This window comes from Prunus persica, chromosome G3 (assembly GCF_000346465.2).
Source record: "Prunus persica cultivar Lovell chromosome G3, Prunus_persica_NCBIv2, whole genome shotgun sequence".
Classification (NCBI taxonomy): domain Eukaryota; kingdom Viridiplantae; phylum Streptophyta; class Magnoliopsida; order Rosales; family Rosaceae; genus Prunus; species Prunus persica.
Window position 1 is genome coordinate 2239912 of NC_034011.1, and position 26424 is coordinate 2266335.

The following is a 26424-nucleotide window of genomic DNA, read 5'->3' on the forward strand; positions in this document are numbered from 1 at the left end:
TATCATCACATTTTACATGAATCTAGGTTTAGCCAATCATAACACACTCACTCAAATTTGTGAATGTGATGGAGTAGTATTTCAAGTAAATATGATGTAGGAGTCTAAACTTCACTAGTTCTAATAGTTAAGATACTAATACGTATACTTGCCATTATTTAATGAACAAATTTGGTAGAAATTTGTGGTGATTTTTTTTTCTTTTTCTTTTTGATATCAAGGATAAATCCTCCTCTCCTATTGTGGACACTTGAACAACTCATAAGTTGGTACACACCAAAGAAGAAAGAAGGCAAACCCTTGTCACACAAATGGCCCCACAAAGTCGTGTAATGGTTAAATCAAAGACTTACATAGGCGGACATAATCAATCAACCGATATATGAATTTACAATTCATCCGACAGTCGTCCTACTAACTAAATTCACTAACGCCTTAAGAGCATTATTAGTGGGGGGTTGTATAGTGAGGTGTATGTTAAATATACATCATTTGTGATCGAAATCACCTGCAATGGGGGGTGTAAACAATTGTAAATTTGCATCACAACCATGATATGCAAATTTAAATGCACATGTGCATTCTTTTTTACATCCCTTGCAGATGGGGCCTACATGAGAAAAGATGGACAAAAGTGAGCAAAATCAATTATACATCTTTAGATTTACATCTTCCCCATTGGAGCAAAAATCACATTTACAACCCCCAATATGTAAAGGGGATATAAAAGTGGCTTTACACCCCCGAAAATACACCCCCCACTGTGAATACTCTAAGAGATGACCATTCTGGATTTGGGTCGGAATCGAACATGTTATGGACCAGTTAGGTCTATCTCAACGTATCGACTCGATAAAATGAGTACGAACATGAAGCAACCCTACTATCAACGGGCTTGGAACATACTCAAGTCCAATAAACACCAACCCAAAAAGAAAAGAAAACTAAAGCCCAATGAGGCAGTGAGTTTAGTTGCAGAGCTTGTAGGATGCTTCCAAAGGGAGGTGCTGAGTCAACAAAAACGCCACCGACCACCGACAAGACTAAGAACAAGCAGAGCAGGCCACGTCCTCATGGGTCTCCATCTCTCCATGCAAACGTGGAGGTTTCTGAATTTACACGGCACAGAGACAAAAGCGTGGTCTCCAACTATTAGCTAGCTAATTGATAGCTGATGGTGATTAAATATTTAGTTATCAGATGATCCACCACTTTCAACTTTCAATACAAAAATAATATTTTTCCCCCTTCTTTTGTTTATTTATTTTTTTAAAAAAATTGTTTATCTTTTTCGTAAAGCATTTTGAAATGAATTTGTTTGCAGTTGTATCAGTAGAATTAAATTTGTATGGTACTGCTCTGTCATTCAACAGAAGGAAAGAATTTACACTTGTCAGCCTATTTCATTCTTTATTCTTGTCCATATTTGTAATAAAATTATGTCTCCAAAATGTTTGCCACGATCATAATTGTGGGATTAATTAAAAATCAGAGGCTGGTGGATTATGATTAAGATATTGCAATTTGCAAGCATCCTAAAGAAAACGTCAAATATGTTCAGCTTTGAAATTGTAGGAGCCTAATAACATAATTTGGTATAGCGGTGTTTAGTTTTCACTTTTTAAATAAGGGTTTTCAGTTCAAATTTTATGTATTAAATTTTTAATGATCTTTTATGAATCAAGTCATGTGTAAGGAATGAGCGTTCCTTACTTCTGATTAGAAATGCGACAAATGCTCATTAGAACCAAATTGCGGAAGTATAAATACATGAAAATGAGTATAAAGACATGATAATTAGTAGCGAATATGGACTTAGTCAAGTTAACTATAGCAAATGTACCTCCTATCTGCACCTGAGTTCGAATTCTCTCTTTGTAGATTAGATTAAATTAAAATAGAATATCGTTTGTATAAAAAAAATACATGAAAACTAATATGATAAATACGATTATTGTTGTTTTAACTCCTTACAAGTGCCTTTAATGAAAGAAAGTCATATTGCAACCAATATATGGAGTTGAATTTGTTTGAAGGGAAACACATGTTTCTTACATCAACCATCATCCGTTTTGTGTTAGGCTGAATCTCGTTCACACGTCTTCTTTATATGCTTATAATAAATTTCATACTTCATTGTCTATGGTTGCCTGCCTCACCAAAAACATAGCTATTGAAAATCAATTTGGTCATTGACCAAAAAAAAAAAAACAAATCAAATTTGTCCAAATATGTCACGGTCCGTTGGGCAATAGATTATAGTGGGAATAAGAGCGTCTGCTTTGCATCATCCATAATGATAAATAAATAAAAAAGTTTTATCCATAATCATTTGCCTCATTGAAGAATTAAGAAAAGATTCGTTGAGATTTGACTTTGTGTGTTTATTTCACTTTCACCTACCACCGAAATCCAATATATTAGTTCAAACAAATCTGAATTTTAAATACTAAAGAACATGGTAGACGGCATGATGCTCTCTCCCCTATTTTTTTAAATAAAAAAAAAAAGGACGACAGATGCTCTATTACCTATTATAAATAAATAATATTAGCAAATGCAAATCAGGTCAGTTTATCAAGACAGTACACCTGATCTTTTTAAATCCAAATTCGAATCCTTTTCTCCTTAAATTATAGTACAAATTGTCAAATAAAAGATAAAATGACAACCTAAATATTCGAACAATTATATGTACTTCTATACTTAATTATTGAATTTTTATACAATGGTTTGATAAAATAAATAAAAATACGTTTACCCAAAAAAGGAGGAACTGTATTAAAATATTAGCAGAGTGTCTTTAATACTTTCCTTATTTTAGTAATGTACTCAAACTTAAAACAACCACCATGTACGTAGATTCAAAGGACAAGAAAAGAAAAGTGAAGTAAAAGAGAGGTGACAGTAAAAACAGAAGCACGAGGAGGAGCTCTGACGTTGACTACTTCGTACAGTCCAACTCAATACAGTCGAATCCAATATGGCACCATCGCCACTGTTTACTGCCCTGCTTTCGCTGCTGATTGGGTCACTGATTATCTACCAAATCTAATCCAAGACCAAATCTAACTGTTAACTAAAATTGATGCCACTGTCACAGAATGTGAGAGAGAAAAACAGGAAAAAGGAGAAAAAAAAGAAAAGATTTGATTTTTATGTGCGAGAATCTCGTGACTTTCATCTCTCTCCACTGAAAAGGTGACATTTTTGGTGAAAGTAAATCCATCATGGTGATTTTAATCTTTTTTTCTTTTATGGGTTTTTTGGGGTCATGCATTTCAAGTATTGGGTTGCCACCCAGTCATGAAATGAAGGCCAGTACTGATGAAAGCGTGTGAAGCTGATGAAAGCTGTGACTTTCTATATTATAGTTAAATCTAATTTCGAAAATAATTAGGGAGAGAGAGAATAATGTGAATATGATATAGCAATGAATTATACAGTTGGGTTGGCCTAGCTACACACAGCTAGTGCATACACACCAACCAAGAGGGTATTGTGTATTTTCCTCCTCATACCTAAAAAGAAAAGAAAAGACAGAAAATTGCAATAAGACCAAGAAGTAGAGAGATAAAAAACCAAAAGCTTTTATTTTCTGTGGCTTTGGATTCTTCTGGCAAATCGTGCCTGCCAGCTTTGCTTGGGCATGGCTACTTAAGAATAAAATATATTACAAATCTGTTTGGGAAAACAAAATCAATTCACCCAAAAAGGGACAAGCTTTCATTAGCTTTTGTGTTCTGTGGGTAAGTTTAGAACAGGCAGAGCGTGAGTTCTGAGAGAGAAGAAAGAGAGAGAGAGAGAGATGTTGGAGACTTGGAGGTGGGTTTTGCTGGTGTTGAGCATCTGCATTTTGGGATGGAGTCCCGGTTCCATCAATGCTGCCACAGATCCAGCAGATGGTCAGTGTCTCGCCCAACTCTTCTTCTCTCTTTTTCCTTTTTGCTGTTTCTTTGAATTAATACCAGTTTGTTTGTACTCTCATGAGCTAATCTTGGGCACATCCGCATTATTTTTGCTGCTTTTTTCTCCATTTGTGTTGAATACTAGACCCAGTACATGCATTATAGATTTGACTTCCTTTAGTATTTTAGCAATGGTCCTTCAACTGCTTATTGGGTTCAGATTTGTGCTTATATTGTTGATTTTGAGTTATTTATTTTTGGTGTGAAGTTCTTTCTGTAAATGAAAGGGCAATATCAGAGGAACTGTTTATATCCAGGGTCTGGTCTGATATTAGCGGTGTTGCTTTACTTTGCCTCACTTAATTTTATTTAAAATAAAAAAATTCTGGGATTTTATATGATTGCTGTTTTGCATTCATGTAATTCGAGCTTCAGAAAAGAGAATGAAATTATTCTCTCTCTTTATCAAAGTGAGAATTAGCTGTCGCTTTATGACTGTCATTGCCACTTTGCGTTTTAAAAGCGTTTAATTCCCACTTTGAGATATGATGAAAAGCAATTGCAATTGCTACTTTTCTAACATTTACAATTTGCACTTTGCGTTTAGATCAGGTAATTGAAAGTACCAAGGGATTTCAAAAGAATGGGAGTTGAAAAACATGATTCTAAGTTCCAGCATTTGAAGTGTTAGTTTGGCTAACCTATTCAGCATGGCTGAGATTTAATTCTGGATTTTCTAATTTCCCTGTTTAGATGTATCAATTTGTAAGAAAGGGATTTAAGTATACCATTGGTATTTTAACAAGTTAATCAACTAAGACACAAGGGAGCTTACCGATTGTAAGATTTGTGCTTTCTTTAACTGGAGTATCAGAAATTCACAAAAATAATGTTGTTTTTAAAAATGTCAAAGTCTTTTTAATGAGCACAATCATTTTACCAATGTTTTCACTATCATACCATACCATGGAAACAACCATATCAAAGGTTGACATGCCTAAAGACAATGTAGATTCACTTGCGAGCAATTGAAATCAAAATAATATCAATGTTGCTTAGAAGACTAGAAGACTTAAAACAAACCAAGATGATAATTCTTAGTACTCAACCAAAAGAAACCAAGAGAACTTCAAGCTTAACAAGCCCTGTACAGAACAAAGTTTCTAAAAGAAGATATAGGCAGCAACAAAAAGATCCCAGCAAACCTAATTCACCAACAAAAATTTTCAGGATAAATTTCTAACCTTGTGATATGAACTTCATGATAAAAGTTTTAGTCTTTTCAAGAGGTAGTTTCTTTAATGCTAAAATTTGTTTTCATTGCCTGTGAACCATTCTATAAGCAATCATCTTCATTTAGATTTGGAACTTCAGTTTACAATCCATCAGCTATTGAACATTATTATAACTTGTTTAGGTGTATGAAATAAAAATAATATTTATTCGTAATTTTTTATATGATTTTTTAAGTTTCATTTTCATTTGAATATTTTGGTAATGTGTTTACAGGTACTTAATATGAACTTCTTTGTTTCTTTTGACACAATTATTAATTTATATCTTGTTAGTGTTCACCCAATTAGTTGAACATTGGTGTCTTAACCTGACATGATCATGGCACCCCTAATTGAAAGCATCTTTTAGATTCTATCTATTAGTTAGCATGCTTGTTCATTCATAGTCCATATCTAGCTTTGCTTGTATTGACTTTTCCTGTGGCATGTTATGTGCACAGTTTCTGCTCTAAAGACCTTGTATAGTAGCTTAAACTCCCCATCTCAGCTAACCCAGTGGAGTGCAAGTGGTGATGATCCATGTGGCCAGTCTTGGAAAGGTGTTAAGTGCTCGGGCTCACGAGTAACAGAAATGTGATTCCCTACTTCCTCATTTGTTTCCCCGGATATTTCCACCTTTGTGCTGATTTCTGATACCTATTCTGTCATTGGTATTTTTATTTTATTTTTAATCAGTGATGTATCAAATCTTCAACTTTCGGGATCATTGTGGTCTTCGCTTCAGAGTTTGACAGCATTAACCAACCTGTAAGATCAATGGTCATATATGTCAAGTTGATCAATATTTTTTTTTACTGTATTAGTTTGATCTCATGATTTGAGTATTTGAAAATTTTTGCAGAGACATGAGCCATAATAATCTCGCAGGCAGTATACCTTATTCACTTCCTCCAAACATGACTCGATTGTATGCTTCATAAACACATTAATCTACGTTTTTCTTGTTTATTATTCCACTTCTGATTTTTTTTATATAATATAGACTATTTTTTGGCATGCAGAAACCTTGCTGCTAATAACTTCAATCAAGGCATCCCTTATTCCATCTCTCTGATAACTTCTCTTGAATATCTGTAAGTAAATGATTCTTTGCAACTTCTTGTCACAACTTATACAAAATGTTTAAAGTAAACCAATTTCATTTTCTTTTGGGAACTGTAGGAACATCAGTCACAATCAGCTTCAGAACCAGGTGGATGACATTTTTGGAAAGCTCTCTTCCCTATCCACATTGTGAGTTCACCTTCTATCTTTGTTTACATAAGGAGTAGCTTGCGTTGCTGTCTACGTGGCGCAAGTGCATAATTTGCCAATCGGCCATTCCCTTCTTCTAAAACGAACTGTAATGTCATTCGCAGTATATGATATTTTATAATCTGTCAATAACAATCTTTGAATATCTTTATAATGTACACCTGGGATATCTCTGTATCTAGTTATGTGTTTCTATGAAATTCTTCAATTGTCAATCACCTTCGTCAATGTGTGTGGTATAATGCTCAGAAATTAAACAAGTCGTTATAATATTTTCAAGTTGGTTTTGCTAAAGGATCAAATGACGATAGTTTCTATTCTTTGCTTCAGGGATCTCTCTTTCAATTCTCTGTCAGGTAACCTCCCTGAGAGTTTAAGCTCCCTCTCAAGTATGACCACAATGTAAGTATTGAAAGTTTTATTATTAATTCATTATGGTATAATTATCTAGTTTTTGTCTTGACTCTTCGCTGGAATTTGTCTTCTTTCAGGAATTTGCAGAATAACCAGCTTACAGGGCCCATTAATGTCCTTGCCAATCTCCCCCTTGAAAATCTGTGAGATATCCATACAACTTAGACGGATATTCATTGCTTCTTCTCCCTCTCTTTCCTCAGTGTCCTGGCCTTCAGCACATTAAAGTGCTTTTGTTTATGTTTCTTAGGAATATTCAAAATAACCAATTTACTGGCTGGATTCCAGAGCAGTTGAAAAACATTAATCTGGAGTAAGCATTCTATTATTAGCTACTGTTATTTTAAATCTGGAATGAATCTGTTCATTATATGATTCTAAGAAATCTCACGACAGGAAGGATGGAAACACATGGAACTCAGGCCCTGCACCCCCACCTCCACCTGGTACACCTCCAGCCAGCAAGAACAACGGAAATCACAAATCTGGCAGCAATGGCTCATCATCAAAAGGTGGTGCAGGTGAAGGTGGAAAGAAATCAGGAATAGGAGGTGGTGGCGTAGCAGGAATAGTGATATCTCTTTTGGTAGTTACGGGGGTTGTCGCATTCTTTGTCATAAAGAGAAGATCGAGGAGGTCGTCCTCAGACGTGGAGAAGTTTGATAGTCAGCCCTTTGCTCCCCTTGCAAGTGAAGTAAAAGGTACCTACAATTTTTCTACATCTTACATGCAGTTGAGCATTATCAGAAATTTTTCTGCGTCTTGCCTATCATTTCTGTTGTGGTTTGCTATTTATGCTGTTGTATCTGGATTTGAATTTCATTATTTTCCGCAAAATACCTGCCGAGTTTATTAGTTCATGTTGCAAATCATTCAAGTGAAAGTAAATGATCGAGATCTATGGTGTTGTAAATAAAACTACTATTAATGCCAAGGAACTTTTCAAACATGCAGTTTTTTTTTTCGGTCGATTTTCAAACATGCAGTTTACTGAACATGTTTGTTGCCAAAGCCTGTGCCAATGTCTCGATGTCTGTAGATTCAGTTTATTCACAAACCTTTTTTTAATTGAAATTACAGAAAAAGGACCAGGCCTTAAACTTTTGAAATTAGTGATGCATATGAGCTATTGAAACATTTCAATTATGTTTGTTCAGATCTACAAGTTTTTTGTTGAACCATTTTTTACTTTCCATGGTTGTTTTTGAATGTTTACTGCCATGTCTGTGGCACTCCAATGCAGAAATGAAATCTGTACAAACCCCTGCCACGTTGGACATGAAGACCTTCGATACTCCTGCCACAATAAATCTTAGACCCCCACCAGTGGATCGTCATAAATCATTTGATGAAGAAGATTTCTCAAAGAAGCCCATTGTGGTCAAGAAAACCAGCACAGCTCCTTTAAATGTGACCTCATATTCAATAGCAGACCTGCAGATTGCTACTGGCAGCTTTAATGTTGAAAACCTTCTTGGTGAGGGGTCGTTTGGACGTGTTTATCGTGCTCAATTTGATGATGGGAAGGTACACTTTTTACCTAATTAATCTATTTGCCATGCAATTGAGATTGGAAAAATATAATCTCTTTTGATTCATTGTCAAGTTTCCTTTATATGAGTTCAAAGAGTATTGCTTTTCCTTCTTTAATATCCTGTCTGTCGCTCTCTCTTTTGCCTTGCCCACTTGGGCACATGGGTTGTGCTTTCATGCACACACACACAGTGAATGCTCCAGAGAGTATAAATGCTGCATGCCTATATGGTTGGTTAAGCATTTGTTGAATATCTTTTTTCTTATTTATCAAATACTCCAATTCCAATTGTTTCTAAATGACTAAACATAAATTATATTAATTTGTTAATTCTTTTAACAATATTATAGGTTCTTGCTGTGAAGAAAATAGATTCATCTGTCCTTCCTAGTGAGTTGTCAGAAGATTTCACAGAGATTGTTTCGAACATCTCCCTGTTGCATCACCCGAATGTAACGGAGCTGGTGGGTTACTGTTCAGAGCATGGACAGCACCTGCTAGTCTATGAGTTCCATAAAAGTGGTTCGCTGCATGACTTCCTGCATCTATCAGATGACTACAACAAGCCATTGACATGGAACTCTAGGGTCAAGATTGCTTTGGGGACTGCACGGGCACTAGAGTAAGTTGTTAGTGGGTAAATGGTCAAATTGAAAGTTAGACATGAAAGTTGGATATAATTTGATGGTTGCATTTCTTATAAATATAAGCTTGAACTCATTTTTGAAACCTTAATTTCAGGGAGTTTCAAATCTCTATGACCGGTACTTTAAATGTTTTTTTGACAAATGAGAATGAAGTGTTTCTGGTACTCACAATGCTTTTTTTTTATAAAGGTACTTGCATGAAGTTTGCTCACCATCAATTATTCACAAAAATATAAAGTCAGCCAACATATTACTGGATGTGGAGCTCAACCCTCATCTTTCAGACACTGGCCTTGCAAGCTTTATCCCCAATGCTGATCAGGTTCAATTTGAGATCTTTTATACTTCATTTAATTTAATTTATCTGTACAACTTGAACTGGTTATTCCATTATGTGAAATTGTGTCCCAATGGAATAGCTGTATTGGGACATTGTAGATGATTATAAATTATAATTACTAGGATTTGCAAACACTTGTAAGCAAACTCAGATGCACCAATCAGATGTCAGAGATTCTGAGTAGTAAGATTAACATTTACATAAAATGGACCTAGTGAAATAAGGTAGTAGCAGACTTGTCAGATCTCCTGTAGGCTTCCATGAGTTTTATTTGTTAGCAAGGAAAAATTCATGTGGAACTCCTTGGTGAAACACCAACTTTATGCCTTAAAATGTGCTGAGACTTCATAGCTTCACTTCATTGAATGGAGTGACGGCCATTGATGATTGTCTGCAGATGGATATTGTTGACCACTTATTAGCAGAACCCATGTGCATTCTTGTTGAATCAAATAAATTGATCATCGATTTTGTGGGAAAATTCTGATGTTTTAAGTATAACATGAGCAGGCCTTGGAGCACAATGTGGGATCTGGGTACAGTGCACCTGAGGTTGCAATGTCTGGTCAATATACTCTAAAGAGTGATGTCTACGGTTTTGGAGTGGTTATGCTGGAGCTTATTAGTGGACGGAAACCATTTGATAGGTAAGTGTTGACATAAAAATAGTATTAATATTATAATCATTTTTAACGATTGGTGAAGTTAATTGTTGTATGAAAATTCCTTAACAGCTCGAAGCCTAGATCTGAACAATCTCTGGTTCGATGGGCAACACCCCAGCTCCATGATATTGACGCTCTTTCAAAAATGGTAGATCCAGCACTCAAGGGGCTCTATCCAGTTAAATCTCTGTCACGGTTTGCTGATGTGATTGCCCTATGTGTCCAGGTAATGTTTTATGGAGTTTATACTAAATTGAATAATGTCTAACTCGTTAAGGCACGAATGACAACTGTCAGCTAGCTTCTGGTTAAAATATAAGACATAGGCTTTGGGTTTTGGGTTTTGCTTTTTCTGCACTGAAGTGAAAATCTGATCCTTAACTACCACATTTTGGTGCAGCCCGAGCCTGAGTTCCGACCTCCTATGTCGGAAGTGGTTGAAGCATTGGTTCGGTTGGTGCAGCGAGCCAACATGAGCAGGAGAACAGTTGGAAATGATCAAGGAGGATCCCAGAGAGGCGACAACGCCAATGGACAGGACGACATGTCTTGAGGAAAGCACGAGGTGACAATGCTGATACACATGAGGACATGCCGCAAGAAAAGCGTACATTTTGAGTTCATATTCACCTTGGCTACACAATATGTTACTGAGCCTACACGCTTGGTAGCATATGTTTGTTAATATTTTACATAGTTGAGGTAGTTCTTTCGTTGTTGAATATTTTTCAAACTTGAACTGGTGCTGCCTAAAACGGTTTGGAGCTTGTTTCAAATGATAAAAGTCTTCTTTTTTTTCATTTTTATTTCTCACAGTATGTATACAATAAAATCAAATCATGCGCCATGCAACATCACTATATCAGTTTGCAGAACAGAAGCATATAGGCCTCTTGAATCTTGATGCACCTGATTTCTCTTGTATCTGTACGATATTGAAGTAAATAAACTAAACTTAAATTCATTTTTTCTTTCCAATCACATGGTTTGAAGGAAGGAATCATTCCTATCCATCCTCCCTAAATTTGATATCATATAAATGTGATTTTGATTTAGAACTAGAGCATTGTATTGTTTTGGTACATTGCAGTTATGCCTGGAAGCTTCAATTGTTGTAAAAGCTTGCAATTACTGCTTCCAAGTTGTAGAATTGTTGGTTGCTCAATGACCCATTTGCATTTCTTCAAAAGAAACCTATTGTCAGTCGTATCATATTCCTCATCAAAATCATACTTGGTGCTGAACCCAAAGATAAACTACAATAGCTAGGTCAAGGTCAAGGTCGCTCTTTTACAGCTCCTTCCTAGCTTATAGACTCATGGTTGTTCCCAAAACTCTCTCACTAATAAGAGGGTGCAGTTTTGAGGACAAAACTCGGTTCTTAATCTTCTCAAACACCATGGAATGGACTCAGTGACACCCACATCTTTCAACTTTGGAGGGGGAATCAAACCTAGGACTTCGGATGTAGGGATAAATACTCTGAACTACTTGAGATACAAGCCCCTTGCTCTCTCAACTTGACAGCCCAAAACTGGTCTTAGCAAATGCTGAGAAGACCCTCTTACCCAAGCTTGAGTGTTTTTGGTTCTGTTGGCATTTCGAAGCTTAGAGACAACTATCATACCACCTTGTGATCTCATCACAAGGTCACTTCTCCAGGGCGAAAAAGTTGCGAGTTTATATTGGCAACAAAATGGGCATAGAAGACGGAATTTTATAAGCATGGACGGACTTGAGATGATTTTTTGTTGGCATTGTTGGAATTTATGATAAGAGCCGTCTATATGAGAACATTTATTTTATTTATGGTCGTCAGCACAAAAAGAACAAATAAGATGAGAAAAAAGGCAGGATGAATGAGCACAAGATAAGATGAGATACTGAGATTGAACCCAAGCAAGGCCGCAAGGGTGATCATTCAGGATTCAACCGTAAGGTTTCCTGTCTTTGATTTTCATGGCTGATATTAGTACCAATCAACTTATGAAAATAAAGGATAGCTGCTTCACATTGAACTAAAATAATGTAAACTTTCACCCATCACTAATACTTAGGCAAAAGATGAAATTGTCTAGAAATTGGAGTGGCAAGAAAAACGAGTATATAAAGCAATCGGATTGGTTTTTCGTTGGAGCAGATCCAAGTTCAGAACCACCATCATAGAGTGATTTATAAACTGAACAACTAAGTTTAAACACAAGAATACAATTCAAACAACAGATATGAAGTTGTTGGTGGCCCCTCGAAACAGAATAGAACATCTAGGATCAGTTGTAAACCATATACTTCGGTGTTGCACTGAACTTCTGGTACCCCTTAATCACTTTGTTCACAGCATCAAGGAAATCCTTCTCTGTTACTGTCTTCCTTCGTGCACGGATGGCGTACATTCCAGCTTCAGTGCACACGCTTCTTATATCAGCCCCTGAGAAAGAGATGATCATGTCACAAAACAAAATTGAAGTCCAATAATACATTAAGCCAAGTCAAGATAGGAGGCATGTAGCAGGTCCGATCACAAACAGGAGAACCATATATATTGCACATGGAACTTACAAAAGGAATGAATAAGATGCAAATGACCACATCCCCTCAATATTAGATTTATGGTAACAAAAATGTCTCATCATATGAAATTAACAATAAGAATAGATAGAACTATGTAATAATGACAATCTGTTTGTCAAGAATCCTTACCAGTTGAATTTGGGCAGAGCCGAGCCAGTAGTTCAAACCTAATATCTCTTTCACAGTTCATTGTTCGTGTATGGATCTTAAATATCTGAGTTCTACTCTCCAAATCAGGGAGGCCAAACTCAACCTTACGATCCAATCGTCCCGGACGTAACAGTGCTGGGTCTAGTGTGTCGGGCCTGAAAAACAGGTCCAATAAAAACTATATTATAAACAGACAGGTGTTAATTAAAAGTCAAAAAGAACCCAAATGAAAATCACTTAAAATTACAAGATGAAATACACAAACAGACCTGTTTGTTGCCATTAAAACTTTGATGTTTCCACGAGCATCAAACCCATCAAGTTGATTCACAATTTCAAGCATTGTACGCTGAACCTCATTGTCTCCACCCACACCATCATCAAAGCGAGCTCCTCCTATGGCATCAACTTCATCGAAAAATACAATACAGGCCTTTTTTGAGCGTGCCATCTGCCAAATATAACATAATTAGTCAGAAAACAAAGTAACATAAATACAGTACTCAAAAAAATACCAAGTTAATTCAATATGGCTAAACATTCAACTACTTCTCACCTGAAAGAGCTCACGAACCATCCTAGCGCCCTCACCGACATATTTCTGAACAAGCTCACTCCCAATAACACGAATGAAGCAAGCATCAGTTCTATTAGCGACAGCCCTAGCTAGAAGTGTTTTACCGGTTCCTGGAGGACCATAACAGAGGACACCCTTTGGAGGATCAATTCCGAGCTTCACAAACTTCTCGGGGTGAAGCATTGGCAGCTCCACAACCTAAGACAGATAATCAAGTATATATGCACACTGTTAAGTTTTTATCCTAAAACCAAACATAACAGATGTTTATACATGTCAAACATAAAGAAACAAACAAAAAGTGGAAAGAAAGATAGTTAAATAAGCTATACGCACTTCTCGCATCTTTTCAATCTGCTCCTTGCATCCACCAACATCATTATATGTTACATCTGGCTTCTCTTCCACCGTCATCATGGTCACACTTGGATCGATCTTTGGAGGCAAAGGAATCTGAATTTGATACTTGTTCCTGTCAACCCTGCAGTGACAAACTAGTTAACCAAACAACAATATAGTAGCAAACAAACACAAGCCTCCAACATATTCACTACAAATTTGATAAAGATGTGAGCACATGACAAAATACAGCACTAACTCCAATTATAAGAAAACTAACATAGTCATCAACAACAAATATAGAATGTTAAAGAACAACATCATATAATATGGTGATAAGGCAGGAGCTGAGATGTGAGCATGCAGAAAAGGTGCTGTAATAAATAATTTTCCTATTTTTTTTTATAAAAAAACTTCGCTACTGCACAAGTTCTTTAAGGAATTCTTTGGTGTGTCGCTTAACAAATACAATCAAGCATAAACTTACGTGATGCATCCTAAACTAGCTATGTTCAAGCCAATAATTGAATAAGATTAACAAATCTGTAAAATTATCATAGTTGACGAATTGGAGGGCCTACCCCACACGCATGCCTTCTTCTATATCAGTTGGAGAAACCTTGTCACCCAGCCCAACAACAAACTGCAAATTTTCCAGAAATGATACAGGATATGAGGAATGGAGCAGGAGAACCAAAAAAGTAAAAGACTGAAACATATGGAGAAAAAATAGAAGAAAAAGGGAGCTGTTTTAGGAAAACAAAAAAGAGAGAGGCTAGACCTTTGCAATTTGCTTGACATTAATGACGTATTTAGCATCCTCAGAATTGGGATTGATTATCTTCGTACATCTTGCAACCTGGCTCACAAATCAATCAATGCTTCATTATCAAATTATAACACAAAACAGTGACTGTATGGTTGAGTGTGCAATCAAACCAAACCAAACCTGAAGAGGCTGCTCCTCCTGCATCATTTGCTTGTCAGAAACAAGATCCCACTGGCTGGGTGCAGCTAAGCCAGTATCAGACTCCTTAATACCTGTAAAGCAATCAACTTTAACTTGGCCCATGTACAAAGCTAAGCACATATACTGAAATTTTTTTAATTGGGCGCAAGATTGAGCAAGGGGACATGTACATACCACACAAATCATTGACCTTCTTAGCCAAATCCTTGACTTCCTTCTCGGCTTTCTTAATATGTGTTGAATAAGGCCCTAACCCCTGCATATTCCATTAAATCCCAATTATCATTGTGTACTAATCACAAAAATAATCTGAGAAACATGACGCGATATATGAAATTGGGGATTTGAGATTAAGCGAAAATGGAAGACAGACGAACAGATCGAAAATTGATAGGGAGAAAAATAGGGTTTGTGAAAAATTGAGCTGAAAACTCACATAGGTCTTGAGGAGGGCGATGTCGTCCTCGTCAAGCGGTCTAGGGTTCTTCTCGTCCTTGATGTCTTCAGGTTCTGGCGCCATTGGAGACTAGAGAGTAGAGATTGGAGTTTGCACTAGATTTTTTGCTCAAAGTATTTTGAGAGCTCAATCGACTTTCTTTTTGTTCAAGCCACGCCCCTAACCATCCCGCAAGTCCCAATCAATGCCGCTGCTTTGCGTTTTGCTTCTATAATTAATAGGGAAAAATTAGATCACGTGTTGTGCGCGTGCAAGTATTATGTCGGATTAGGCTCGTTTCATTTATATTTTTAATTATTTATATTTTAATATTTTACATAGGTTTCTTTAAAAGGAAATTCTATATGAACCCCATTAATTGCTCTTTACACCCCACTAAATTTTAATAAAATTTCAAATTACTCATTATACCCTTTTTTTTTTCCTAAATTGCCCTCATAAACCCCATTCTCTAACTCACTATGTAAACCCCATCCCATATCATACACCACCTACCGAAAACCCCATTCCCTTTCAGACACTCCACATCTGAAATCAAACCCCACTCCATATGATATCAAGCCCCACCCCATCGAAAATTCCCTCCTCTTGCAGACACACCCCGTCGCACACCCCATCAGATTTACAACAACCTCCACCGCACACCCCATCCCTTTGCCATTGCAGAACCCATCCATTTGCCATCGCAGAACCCATCTCTGCTCACCACCGAATCCCCATCTCTGCAAACCACCAAAACCCCATCGCACAACCGAGCAAACCCGAACCCATCTCTACAAACCATCGAATCCCATCACACAACCTATCTCCATCTCTGCAAACCCGAACCCATCTTTGTCAAGTTTTCACAAATCTTTCGAAGAGCCAAGGTTTGATATCAAATTTGATTTCTATATTTACGTTTCTAAGTGTTGATTAAGCCTACGTTTGATTTCAGTTTTGAAAAGCCAAATCCTAATTTTGATTTTGTTTTCAACGTTGTGGGTGTATGGTTCGAACATGGTTTTACAAAACTGGATTCTAGTTTCCGTGGATTACCACCGAAATTGTTACATTGCTTCAGTGGTAGTCCACCGAATTTGAACTTGAGTTGTACAAAAATTTATTTTACTTTCAGTGGGTTACCACCGAAATTGTTACCTTGTTTCGGTGGTAGTCCACCGAATATGTTTCTATTTTTCAGGAGACTCCCACCGAATTTATTTCACTTTTTCAGTGGTACTCCACCGAATATGTGTTCTTTTTTCAGTGATAGTCCACCAAATTTATTTCCGTTTTTCAGTGATTATCTACCAAATACGTTACTGAGTGTGTACTTAATATATATATATATATATTTTTAGACATGAAGAGGACTCGCAAAGGTACTACTGAGGCTTCATCATCCTGACCTAATAGACAGTGTCCCACGACCTCAACGAGGAGACAGAGAGCGGCTCCCCAAGATTACTTTAAGGATACTACAGAGGTTGAAGACGTAGTTTCTACTCATGATAGTAATGTTGACACAGAGGTTGAAGATGTAGCTGCTACTCAGGATAGTAATGTTGAGGTACATGCCGAGCCTACTGAGCCATCTCGAGTAAGTCTAATTGATACTAAAAAGGATTTCAAACAAATAATTACCGAATAAGTTGTGCATTGATCACTATAGTCCATTACACATTTTTCCACATTATTGCCTTAAGTAGGGGCGTCAGCTTGTTTTTGTTCCTTCAATGGGTGTAAGATCAAAATAGCTTGCATTAAATTTATGGTCGGCAATAAGTTACTGAAAAAATAAATACATTTCGGTTGGATGCCACTGAAACATAGGTAAAAGTTTGGTAGTAAACCACTAAACTACGTTCCATGTTACGGTGGATCTCCACCGAATATTAAGTTCATGACCCGTCAAACCCAACCGAAAACGGTGCAACGTTTCGGTGGCATCACAACGAATTTACCTGTCGTGTTCGGTACTAATGTGCTGAACGCAACCAACGACCATTATGAAATACTAAACTTGCAAAACGCCAAAAAATAAACTCGTACCTCATTCGAAGCCTCTCTAACTTCAATCTCACCCTTCATGAATAAATACAATATATTTTTTCACCAATATAAACGTATAAATCTAGGATTTAGGGTATAGGAACATGATAGTTTGAAAAAAAAGTCAAACTAGGATTGCAGGAACATATGTGGGGTGTAGTGAGCAATTTTAATTTTAATTTTAATTTTTTTGTCCTTAACGGTAATTGTGTACAAGGGTAAAATAGGTTATTCATATTTAAAATTAGTATGGGGTGTAAAGAGCAAATAATGGGGTGCCAATAAAATCACCCTTCTTTAAAATGAAGTAGTTATATTTTGAAGAAAAAAAATCCCAAATAAAGGTGATTTTGAGTTACTTAATTTAACCATAAACGTCTTTTGCTTTGCATATAGAAATATCCACCTGATTTTAGTGATTTTTTTTAAAAAGTTATTTGATCGATAAGCTTAAGGATAAATTAGGGGGTATTTTGAAAAAAATGAAAAAGAATGTTAGGTGTATTCATCAAATTACAGGGTGCACATTTGGAAGCATCATTTTTTCAGATAGGGTAAGGTTGGGACTTGATAGTACTATATCATATTTTTGGCTTGGAATTGGGTTCTGATCCAGAAGCTGAAAATAGTTTACCTCCGTTTGGATAAAAGATTTGAAAATTGTTTAGAATTCTTAAATAACAGAATTTGAAAATTATTTAGAATTCTTAAATAACGGAATTTAAATCACCATCAGTGAATTTGCAGTTAATGTTGCTTGCCGTGTAGTGATTTGCAAAACAAAATAATCAATTGCAAATTGCTTTCTATATGCAGATAATACTATCAGTAAAGATGTAAATTTTCGCAGACTTTTAGTGAACCAATCAGAATCAGAGTCGGAAGCCAAGACAGAAATTCACAGTAGAAGAGGTAAACTTTATAATCTGGTGCATTTTTCCAAGCACCATTAGAAGAGGTAAACTTCACAGTAGAAATTCTCAGTCCTCATAACTCAAAATTTTCCTCTGGCATTGCCCAATTATTCCAACAAATAAAGAAAAAAAACAGAAGATGAAATTGCTTTTCGCTAGCGAATGTGACGCTACATTGCATACGTAAAACAAATTTGTAACTACATTGAATCTCTGTATTTCAGAACATCATTAGTGTTCAATTCAAAGGTTTTGCAGACATCTAATATAGCAGGTTTTTTCAGACCGTCTTGCTCATCTCCATGATGAAGAAGTTCCTCAAGTTCTTTGGACGGCTGCAAAACCTAAATACATTGAGGAACAAAAAAATAAATTAACAAAAAGAGAGAAAATTGAATGATGCTATGTTTGACAGGAGTCAATGTGATAATATTATAAGCATTTGCAGAAAAAAGGTGTTTTTGTGTACTCGTGCACAGGCTTGCATCTGTGTCATGGGGGAAGGAGGGCGGGCGACCATATAGAGTTAGTCAAATTCAAGAAAGCAGAGGAAACAACAGTTTTGAACAATTAATAGTTGAGACAGTAAGCAAGTGGTGATTAAATTATGAACTATTGGACAGGATGATGACGCAAGTGAAGATTAAACAACAGTAAAACTTACTAGGCTAAAAAACTAATGGAAAACAGGAAGATATCCCAAGTTGTTATCAACAACACAAATAGCTTGCTTGTGTGTGCACGGTGTCAGCCCAATGCATGAGCATGTTGGCGATGGTAACTGAGCAGGAGGCCAAGAAAGAAGCCCATTGTTGTCGTTGCGGTGCTAGATTTGTTCGTATTCTTGTCATGCCTAGCTTATTGATGATGCAGAAACCCCATAAATCTCCCAATTGTGTATAAGTGACGAAGGCTCTCAGAAATTAGGTTTATCTAACACTAACTACTTCAAGGGATGCAACAGAACCCAGACAACTGCAATAATATCTACCAGTACAGGGTTCTTCTAGGGCTGTTGTCACAGGCCATTGAAAATCAAAATCCAGTGGACTCCAATTTCAGGACATCATAAAATAACTTACCCATGGAGAATCATGTATCTTTTTGCGTCCGTGTGATTTAATGTGCTCAGGTTCATTTCCATCGATAGTAGAATTGGGAGTGTCATGGCTATCTGAGACTAGCTGAAGGAGCTTCACGCTTCCCTTAAACATCAACAAGAACAAAAAACAAGAAAGAATATTGATACATCTACATATTGTAATAGGCAATACATAATTGATCTACAAGGATTGAAACAGTAAAAAAAAAAAAATCTTCTGCAGAGTTTTAAACTAATTTTCTAGTTTATTTTACAAAAGAAATCAGGCTACGAATAGTTTTTATCTCTAAAAAGAGTGTATGCAATGCACCTGTAGAGCTCGCCAATGAGAGTAAGTACGGAATAAACACCAAAAGAAGGGAATATTAGGCAAAGGCAAAACCTGCATGGAATTAAAAACAACTCATGTAAGAATGGGAATTTAGTTGATCTGGCAAAAGGATATGTAAACTGCGAAGTGCAAAAGCATTTAAGGATCAACAGACTGAACAAATTCACAGTGAAATAAGAGTTGACAACTCAAGTTAACACATACGTACAGTAAATGCAGATGTCAGAGGAAGCAACGTAAACGAACCATATAAGTACTTTTTGTGTATGATAGATCCCCTGATAATCAGATAAAACTTCATATCAATAAATTTTGGTCCCATCATAGATCAATATAATATATCCAATGGAAATTAATGCCATCTTCAATAGCCCTTCAAGCGACAAACACCAAATGTAGCACAGGAGCTTTTGGCAATTAAGTTACAAAGGTCATCAATCGACAGAAATTCCATGGGTCTTGGATCTATATATCATTCTCAATACATAAAGTTTAAGACTCCCTACAATCATTCTCAATACATAAAGTTTAAGACTCCCTACAATCAATTTCACTCCTACTCTCCACTGTTAATGCATGAAGCTGTCAGAAAAGTACCTTGACCCATGATAAAATAACACTAAAATTTACTAAACTGTAATTACACATAATCTTCTAAATCTAGGTAAAGTCATATGAAATTTTGAAAGTAGTCCAGCATTGACATACAATCTAAAGAGTCATAAACGATAAACATTGACTGAAAGAGCCTCGTTGATTTCAATTGGGTTGAGGAGCGGCTCCATTCGTCAGTGAGGTTTATTTAGATTTGGTATTTTGGTTCTTGCTCAATACAAAGGAAAAAAGAGAAAATAAGTGATACAATCAATAAATGTGGCTCTAAACCCCTAGTTATCATATGTGAAAGCAAAAGAATACCTCATAGCTATATGTCGTAACCTCCTACGGACAAGCCGTGCATTTAAGCTGCAAAACCCTAATATATGATTAGGACACCAAAACATAAAAAACGAAATATACAAATCACTGAAAAAAAAATTGCAAATAAAAATTAGAATATTGAGCATTCTTTTTGCACTAATAAATTCTTTTTCAGAGAGAAATACTAAAAGTAATCATTGCTTTGACTCAAAATTACCAAGTCTTCATTGTTTAGTGTTGTGATTGGGCATAGCTCATAAGTTGATATGCTAATTTTTTTATTTTATATATTCCTATTAGCCCATCTAATAGATAAAGCACCGTAAATTTCTGTGAAGTTCTATCAAATTCGTTGCAGACTGAATTTCACACTACCATGGGCTGTAGCATTTTGCATTGTACAATAAAAGGTGTTATCATTCCCAATGGCAAACGAATGAAAAGCGAGCTATTCTATATATGTGACTATCTGTTGTTTTTTCAAAGTAGTTCTTCATACAAACCCAGCAGAAAAATGGTGGAAGAAGTTGAAAAGATAGCGCTTTTAAAAAGAAACGAAGGAAGCAATTTGTAAGTGAAAGCAACAGAAAGAAACCTTGAAGGGTATGTAACTTCAACACCCGTGATCTCATTAGAGATTGATTTCAGGAAAATCTCAGAAGGCTTAACGCGAGCTAACAGCTTCAATCCCAACCTACATTATAACTGCTCAAGTTAAACTCATATCACCAAACTTTAGTGAGGCATATGAAAACTCCAAAATTCACTCAAGGTTCTGTGAGCTTGTAGTTCTACTCACCCATGAAGCTTGTTTTTAAAAGTTCCCTGAGGCGCCTTCTCCAGCCCCATCCAGGCATTGTTCATCTACTCAAAAACAAAATACAAAACCATGATATCCAAATAGATATAAGAAAACCCCAGTGAAAATACAGCAGCAGTAAATGCTAGAAATAACGGGTTTTTCTATGGACCTTGGTAGAGACAAAATCAACGAGGAGCTCAGCGTTGGCAGCAAAAGGGTTGGCATTGGTATTGGATGAGAAAGAGAGCTTTTTCCAGAGGTCTTTGAGAGTTGAAGGAATATGAGAGGCAGAATCTGAAACCAGAGGCTCAATGGATCTGCTGAAGCACCAGTTCCTCCCTCTAACAGGAAACACTATCACTCTCGCTCTCATCCTTCCCAGTTGTCACCACAACAACTATGAACTTTGGCCCCTTATCAACCCACTTCTTATATAGATTTTTTCTTCGTGATCATTAAGCACACAAAACAAACAAAAAATGAATAGAATAATAAAAAGAAAGAAATTGAATCTTTGTTTTGGGTTTTTGTTTTTAATTTTAAAAAAAATCAACGAAATTGGTATATTCTAAGTCAGTGACGAAGAAGAAGATGATGATGAAGAATCATTGAATCTCCACTCTCAAACCTTTGAAAAAAAACGCTTTCTTTTTTCCTTAAAAAAAAATCCAAGACGACGTCAAAGGAGTGGAGGAACAGAAACAAAATATTAAAAATCAAATCCAACAAATCAAAGGAATATATGACGATGCAATGAGAATGTGGGAGTTTTGGGAATGAAGTTTCGATAGAACTGGAGGAGGAAAGCAAAGCATGAAACGAAAGCCAAAATACAACCAAACCAACCAGCTAAGAAGCGACGAGCATCAAGAAGAAGGAAGGTACCAGTTACAGAAGGGATCGTAGACGGAAGAGGAAGGGGAAGGGGAAGAGGAAGAGGAAGAGGAGAGGCGGCGTCATGTCATGGTTTGTTGTGTTTTTTGTGACTGTGAAGGCGAATCGAATGGAGGGTGACTCAGCTCTTCTCTTGTAGAGTCTCCACGTGGCACAATCCTCGCAAGTGGAATGGGATTTAGTTATTTGGCCCATTGCCGTCCAGTTACTTGAAACTTGATCCTATCCACTAGATGAGAAAATGGTTTAGTCGGAAGGTTATTATTAATCCACATGTTTTAATATGCAAGCTTTTTATTTTTAACATCAATCGATCGATAAAGCTATATAATTGTCTTTTTAATATGAATCCATTGGTAACACTATGTAATTGTCGTGCAAAACCTTTCCTTTAAAATGAATGAATTGATAACACTACTGAACCATCGTGCTACATCTTTTTTATTTCTCTACTTTGCTTTTACTAGGCTTGGTGAGTGATGTTTTCCTTTCCAATTTGACAGCTGATTCTGATTCTGATTCTAATTCCGGTGTTTTAATTTTGTTTTATCTCAAGTTGATACTTTCATTCTTCTTTGGGGCACTAATCACAGCTTAGTAAATAATAATGACTTAAACTTGTACGTTAATCCAGACCTCTTAAAAGTAATTTTCAGCATCAGGAGGACGAACCAAAACTCAACCAGGCCAAATTGGTAAGTGTGGTGTACCTGTTAAACTTTACAGAACTGTCAACATTAGAACAAAAAGCATATCTTTGAATTGCCAAAATGGCAAGCAGATGGTGCATGCCATTTCTTAAATATTAGTGATTGAAACGCAAGCATCTTGCGTAAACATCGAATAAATGGTGCTGTTTATCGTAGGCATGATCCAATCCGATAAAATTCTGAAAAATATAGAAACCTTTTGCAATTGATCATGTAAGCTTCTCTTTTCAGCACCAAAGGTCTTGTGTTTGGTGCTTAATAAGACCAACAAGTCAATACTCCATACTCTATATGATCCATCTTATGGGAAAAATGCCAAAGAGAACTCATATATATACTCTAGGAATGACACCATCAGCATTACATCTAGTCATTTTATCATTAAGCAAAAAATGAAAAGGAAAAAAAAGATACGCAAAACAAATCTCATTTTCGAAATGCAGACGCTATCATACACTAATATACATGTCAATAAATTTCGGGGTAAACCTACCACTAATTAGAAGGGCATACAACAGGGGCAGGTTCAACCACAAAGAATAACAATGACCGAATATTGAACATACTATTTCTTCATTCATTCTCCGCTAGGAAGTTTGGGTCTTCACCTTGGCAGAGGTACTCATCACACAACGAAGCTGATCCCCAATCCTTTCGGAGCCTCAAGATATCCTCTGTGAAAGTGGATCCAGATGCTCCAATGAAGACACTCGACATGGCACATATCGTCTTATCCAGCATAGCTTCTACCTACAAGCATAACGTAGGCATATAATTACACGGATATCATGCAACAACTTTGATTTTCTGTCTACTAACCAACACACCCTAATGCGGTCATAGAATGTTAAAATGGTAGCACAATCTACCTGACTGTCCCCCTCAATTCCATGTCTGTATAACAAAGCATCCCATTTTTCGGCCGAATTTCGTGCAGGTCGTTTAACAAGTGGCACAGCTTTTCCATTCACCACAACTAGTGATTGCAGCAAACCAATTTCACTCTCAGCCGCATCGGTCGAAAGATATACGACTGGTGCATTGGCCCTTTCAGCCACCCGAGTTATGCAATCCGCAGCTTGGGGAATGGGGTAAAAGCAACTTCGCTGTTTATTATTGCTGTAAGATAAGCAAACATTTTAGAAGTTCTGTAAGATAGATGCAAATTGAAAATGCTAATAGCATACACAATGCCAGAAGACCCACAATCTAATTTGTAAAAAGCACAGCATAATTGGAGCATATACTGATGCTTGGACATCACACTCTAAATTATCCAGTGACAACCAAAGCCATAATAGATCAATTGTTCCAACATGAAGTCAGGTAAGTAGTGCTGCTACCCAATGTTTCTGCATTTTTTGTTCCCTTGAAATCACAAATTTAGAGTTGGGAGCTTGTTGCTCTGTGCCTTTACAAATGTGCTCTAACTCTATCTATATTCTGTCGTAAAGAACAATCAAGTGCAATAGCTAAACATACTTTCAAATTAAATAAGAAAACCCAAATAGCAAAGTAATAAACAGGGCAATGCAAGGCAAGAAAAAGTGTACCAGAACTTCAAAAACCCATGTCGCCGAAAATGAAGAGCTATGAAGTTCTTGCCAAGGAATGTCTGAATGAAACGCTGGGCAGTAAGCATTATAAGCCGGCTTGGTTCAATCAGAGTCTTGCATTTGTGCGCAAGAGGACCACGAGGCTGCATCACCCAGTCTTGCTCTAAATCCGCAAAGAAGACATCCCCAATAGCAATAACATCATCAGAAGTCGAAAATTTCGACTGAACATCTTGCACAGTCCTTTTGCTCGGCTTCTTCACATCTTCAACCCAAGCAGGCTCAAGCTTACTCAACGAAACCCCGGACCCCTTCAACTTCTTAAGACGCTCCTCATCCACATAACAAGGTGTAGGATGCGAAAAATAGCAAATAAACTTATCAACGTGAACGTGGTTCTTCTTCGCATCGGCCAGTTCCTCGAACGTAACCACAACCTTTCTTCCCAAGCACTTGTTAATGTGCTCAATGTCCAATACCCTACTGTACTGGTAATCCACTTTGGCACTGGGAATCACCAGAACCCGGTTCAGCAATGCCGCGAAGAACATGTGCTTCTCCAAGCAGATCAAATGGTTCGACATTTGGCCCGAAACACAAATGGCGAAAAGGTACTTACTTGCATTGGGCTTCCACTCAATTGTTCTTCTTTGTGCGAATTTCTGGTCCAAAATCCCACACCGATCGCCGAGACTCGGGTTTTCGAAATCCCCGAAATCCCGAAAATCCGATTCCGTGGAGTTTCCGGAGCGGTGGGGCGATAAGAGGACTTGCTGGATGTCTTTGTTGATTGAAATCTGACGAAGGACGGCGGATTTGAAATCCTCGAGGAGTGGGATTTGGGGGGAATTGGATTGATTGGAAGTGGAGTTGGGATTGGGGAGTGTTTGGTTCCAGAGATTGAAGAGACCAAGCTGCTGCTGTTTGAGCAAGTAGAGAGCACGAAGCTCGGATTCGCGGAGCTTATCGGAGACGGAACCGAAGGGAGAGGCCGAGACGCTGGTGGAGAAGACGAGGGCTTTGATGTCGGTGGTGAAGAAGAGGATGAGGACGAATAGAGGGAGGAAGATGGCGAAGAGGACAAACGATCGCTTGTTGAAGAGGTCGTTTAGCTTGAGGGAGGTGAAACGACGTCGTAATTGCTGATGGTGGCGGTGGTTACTGTCGTCGATATCGTCGTCGGCGATGTGGAAGGTGGTGGTGGTGGATCGAGGGGTCGGGAGCTTCCTGTCGTTTTGTTCGATTAGGTTTTGGCGATCGTCGTCGTCGTCCGAGGAGGACGACGAAGTTGGCCTCTCCATTTTTCTGGGTTATTTGGATTCTGCCTTTTCAGTTGAGCCCAATTTGGAAATGTTGGTGTCAGGCTGAAGAAGTAGCAGTTGGAAAAAGTGCTTTCTTGTTTTAGCTTCTGCTGTTGTCTGTCTGAGACTCTGAGGGAGGGAGGGAGGGAGGGAGGGAGAGAGAGAGAGGAGATGAGAGAAGGATTTTGGTGGAGTGAATGAAATGCAGGGAAGACCAATCAGGAAGGAATGTCGACAGAGCTGCTGTCAATGGAGGTGTCGGTGGTTGAAAATGACAACGTACCAGCCCACCATGCATGGTTGTTGGTTTGGTCTGGTTTTGGTCTCGCAGCCCATTCAACAAGCCCAACGATTTAAGGGAGACAGACAAAATAAAGGTTTGTTGGAGCCACTCATCGAAGTTTTTTTTTCAAGTTTGTCATATGATTGGCATAGTACGAGTTATATTTTCTTATTGGAAAATCTCTCAAATTCGACTTACTAAAACACGAGGATATATTTATAGTAATGTTCAAACACACACTATTATGGTGTTATAGTTATTTGAATTTGAGAATATTAATGTGTAAGTCAATATTCTTTTTTATTAAACTAGACCGATTGACATTGTAATTTTAATCAGAAGTATTGTATTTCATTTTCCGTTTTATATATTTCTATATTGCCTTGTATAGAAAAATCATAATATAATATCTAGTGGAGGGATTAGGAAGCGTGATAAACACATTATAATCACAT

The 26424-nt window shown here is 37.1% G+C and overlaps 4 protein-coding genes across 4 annotated transcripts; 1 reads left to right on the forward strand and 3 right to left on the reverse strand.

Moving 5' to 3' along the window:
- On the forward strand, nt 3472-11035 carry LOC18782352 (protein STRUBBELIG-RECEPTOR FAMILY 7). The gene is made up of 16 exons (XM_007216954.2): nt 3472-3905; nt 5644-5776; nt 5879-5950; nt 6045-6110; nt 6205-6276; nt 6365-6436; nt 6788-6859; nt 6949-7014; nt 7122-7184; nt 7268-7572; nt 8115-8398; nt 8756-9027; nt 9242-9374; nt 9903-10039; nt 10127-10283; nt 10458-11035. Exons 1-16 carry the CDS (start codon nt 3809-3811, stop codon nt 10608-10610), a joined length of 2154 nt encoding a protein of 717 aa, XP_007217016.1. The 5' UTR covers nt 3472-3808; the 3' UTR covers nt 10611-11035.
- Nucleotides 12071-15307, reverse strand: LOC18783658 (26S protease regulatory subunit 7). Its single transcript, XM_007215369.2, has 10 exons — nt 15101-15307; nt 14839-14920; nt 14644-14735; nt 14476-14553; nt 14276-14337; nt 13692-13836; nt 13335-13553; nt 13048-13229; nt 12758-12933; nt 12071-12485 (listed from the first exon to the last, which is right to left on the reverse strand). Exons 1-10 carry the CDS (start codon nt 15182-15184, stop codon nt 12328-12330), a joined length of 1278 nt encoding a protein of 425 aa, XP_007215431.1. The 5' UTR covers nt 15185-15307; the 3' UTR covers nt 12071-12327.
- LOC18782130 lies at nt 18053-22218 on the reverse strand. The gene is made up of 8 exons (XM_007215730.2): nt 21395-22218; nt 21223-21287; nt 21019-21117; nt 20421-20468; nt 19711-19780; nt 19482-19553; nt 19152-19274; nt 18053-18413 (listed from the first exon to the last, which is right to left on the reverse strand). The coding sequence occupies exons 1-8, from the start codon at nt 21596-21598 to the stop codon at nt 18270-18272; spliced, it is 825 nt and encodes a 274-aa protein (XP_007215792.1). The 5' UTR covers nt 21599-22218; the 3' UTR covers nt 18053-18269.
- Nucleotides 23134-25957, reverse strand: LOC18782455. Its single transcript, XM_020560219.1, has 3 exons — nt 24383-25957; nt 23699-23948; nt 23134-23579 (listed from the first exon to the last, which is right to left on the reverse strand). The coding sequence occupies exons 1-3, from the start codon at nt 25684-25686 to the stop codon at nt 23403-23405; spliced, it is 1731 nt and encodes a 576-aa protein (XP_020415808.1). The 5' UTR covers nt 25687-25957; the 3' UTR covers nt 23134-23402.

Coding starts and splice junctions, on each gene's coding strand:
- LOC18782352 (XM_007216954.2), top strand. CDS start 3,809: ATGTTGGAGACTTGGAGGTGGGTTTTGCTGGTGTTGAGCATCTGCATT. Junction 5,951..6,044: donor TTGACAGCATTAACCAACCT/GTAAGATCAATG, acceptor AAATTTTTGCAG/AGACATGAGCCATAATAATC. Junction 7,185..7,267: donor TTGAAAAACATTAATCTGGA/GTAAGCATTCTA, acceptor ATCTCACGACAG/GAAGGATGGAAACACATGGA.
- LOC18783658 (XM_007215369.2), bottom strand. CDS start 15,184: ATGGCGCCAGAACCTGAAGACATCAAGGACGAGAAGAACCCTAGACCG. Junction 14,736..14,838: donor GAAGGTCAATGATTTGTGTG/GTATGTACATGT, acceptor ATTGCTTTACAG/GTATTAAGGAGTCTGATACT. Junction 13,554..13,691: donor AGATTGAAAAGATGCGAGAA/GTGCGTATAGCT, acceptor TATCTGTCTTAG/GTTGTGGAGCTGCCAATGCT.
- LOC18782130 (XM_007215730.2), bottom strand. CDS start 21,598: ATGAGAGCGAGAGTGATAGTGTTTCCTGTTAGAGGGAGGAACTGGTGC. Junction 21,118..21,222: donor TTTAAAAACAAGCTTCATGG/GTGAGTAGAACT, acceptor GTTATAATGTAG/GTTGGGATTGAAGCTGTTAG. Junction 19,275..19,481: donor CTCATTGGCGAGCTCTACAG/GTGCATTGCATA, acceptor TTGATGTTTAAG/GGAAGCGTGAAGCTCCTTCA.
- LOC18782455 (XM_020560219.1), bottom strand. CDS start 25,686: ATGGAGAGGCCAACTTCGTCGTCCTCCTCGGACGACGACGACGATCGC. Junction 23,949..24,382: donor CATGGGTTTTTGAAGTTCTG/GTACACTTTTTC, acceptor CTTATCTTACAG/CAATAATAAACAGCGAAGTT. Junction 23,580..23,698: donor GAATTGAGGGGGACAGTCAG/GTAGATTGTGCT, acceptor TTATGCTTGTAG/GTAGAAGCTATGCTGGATAA.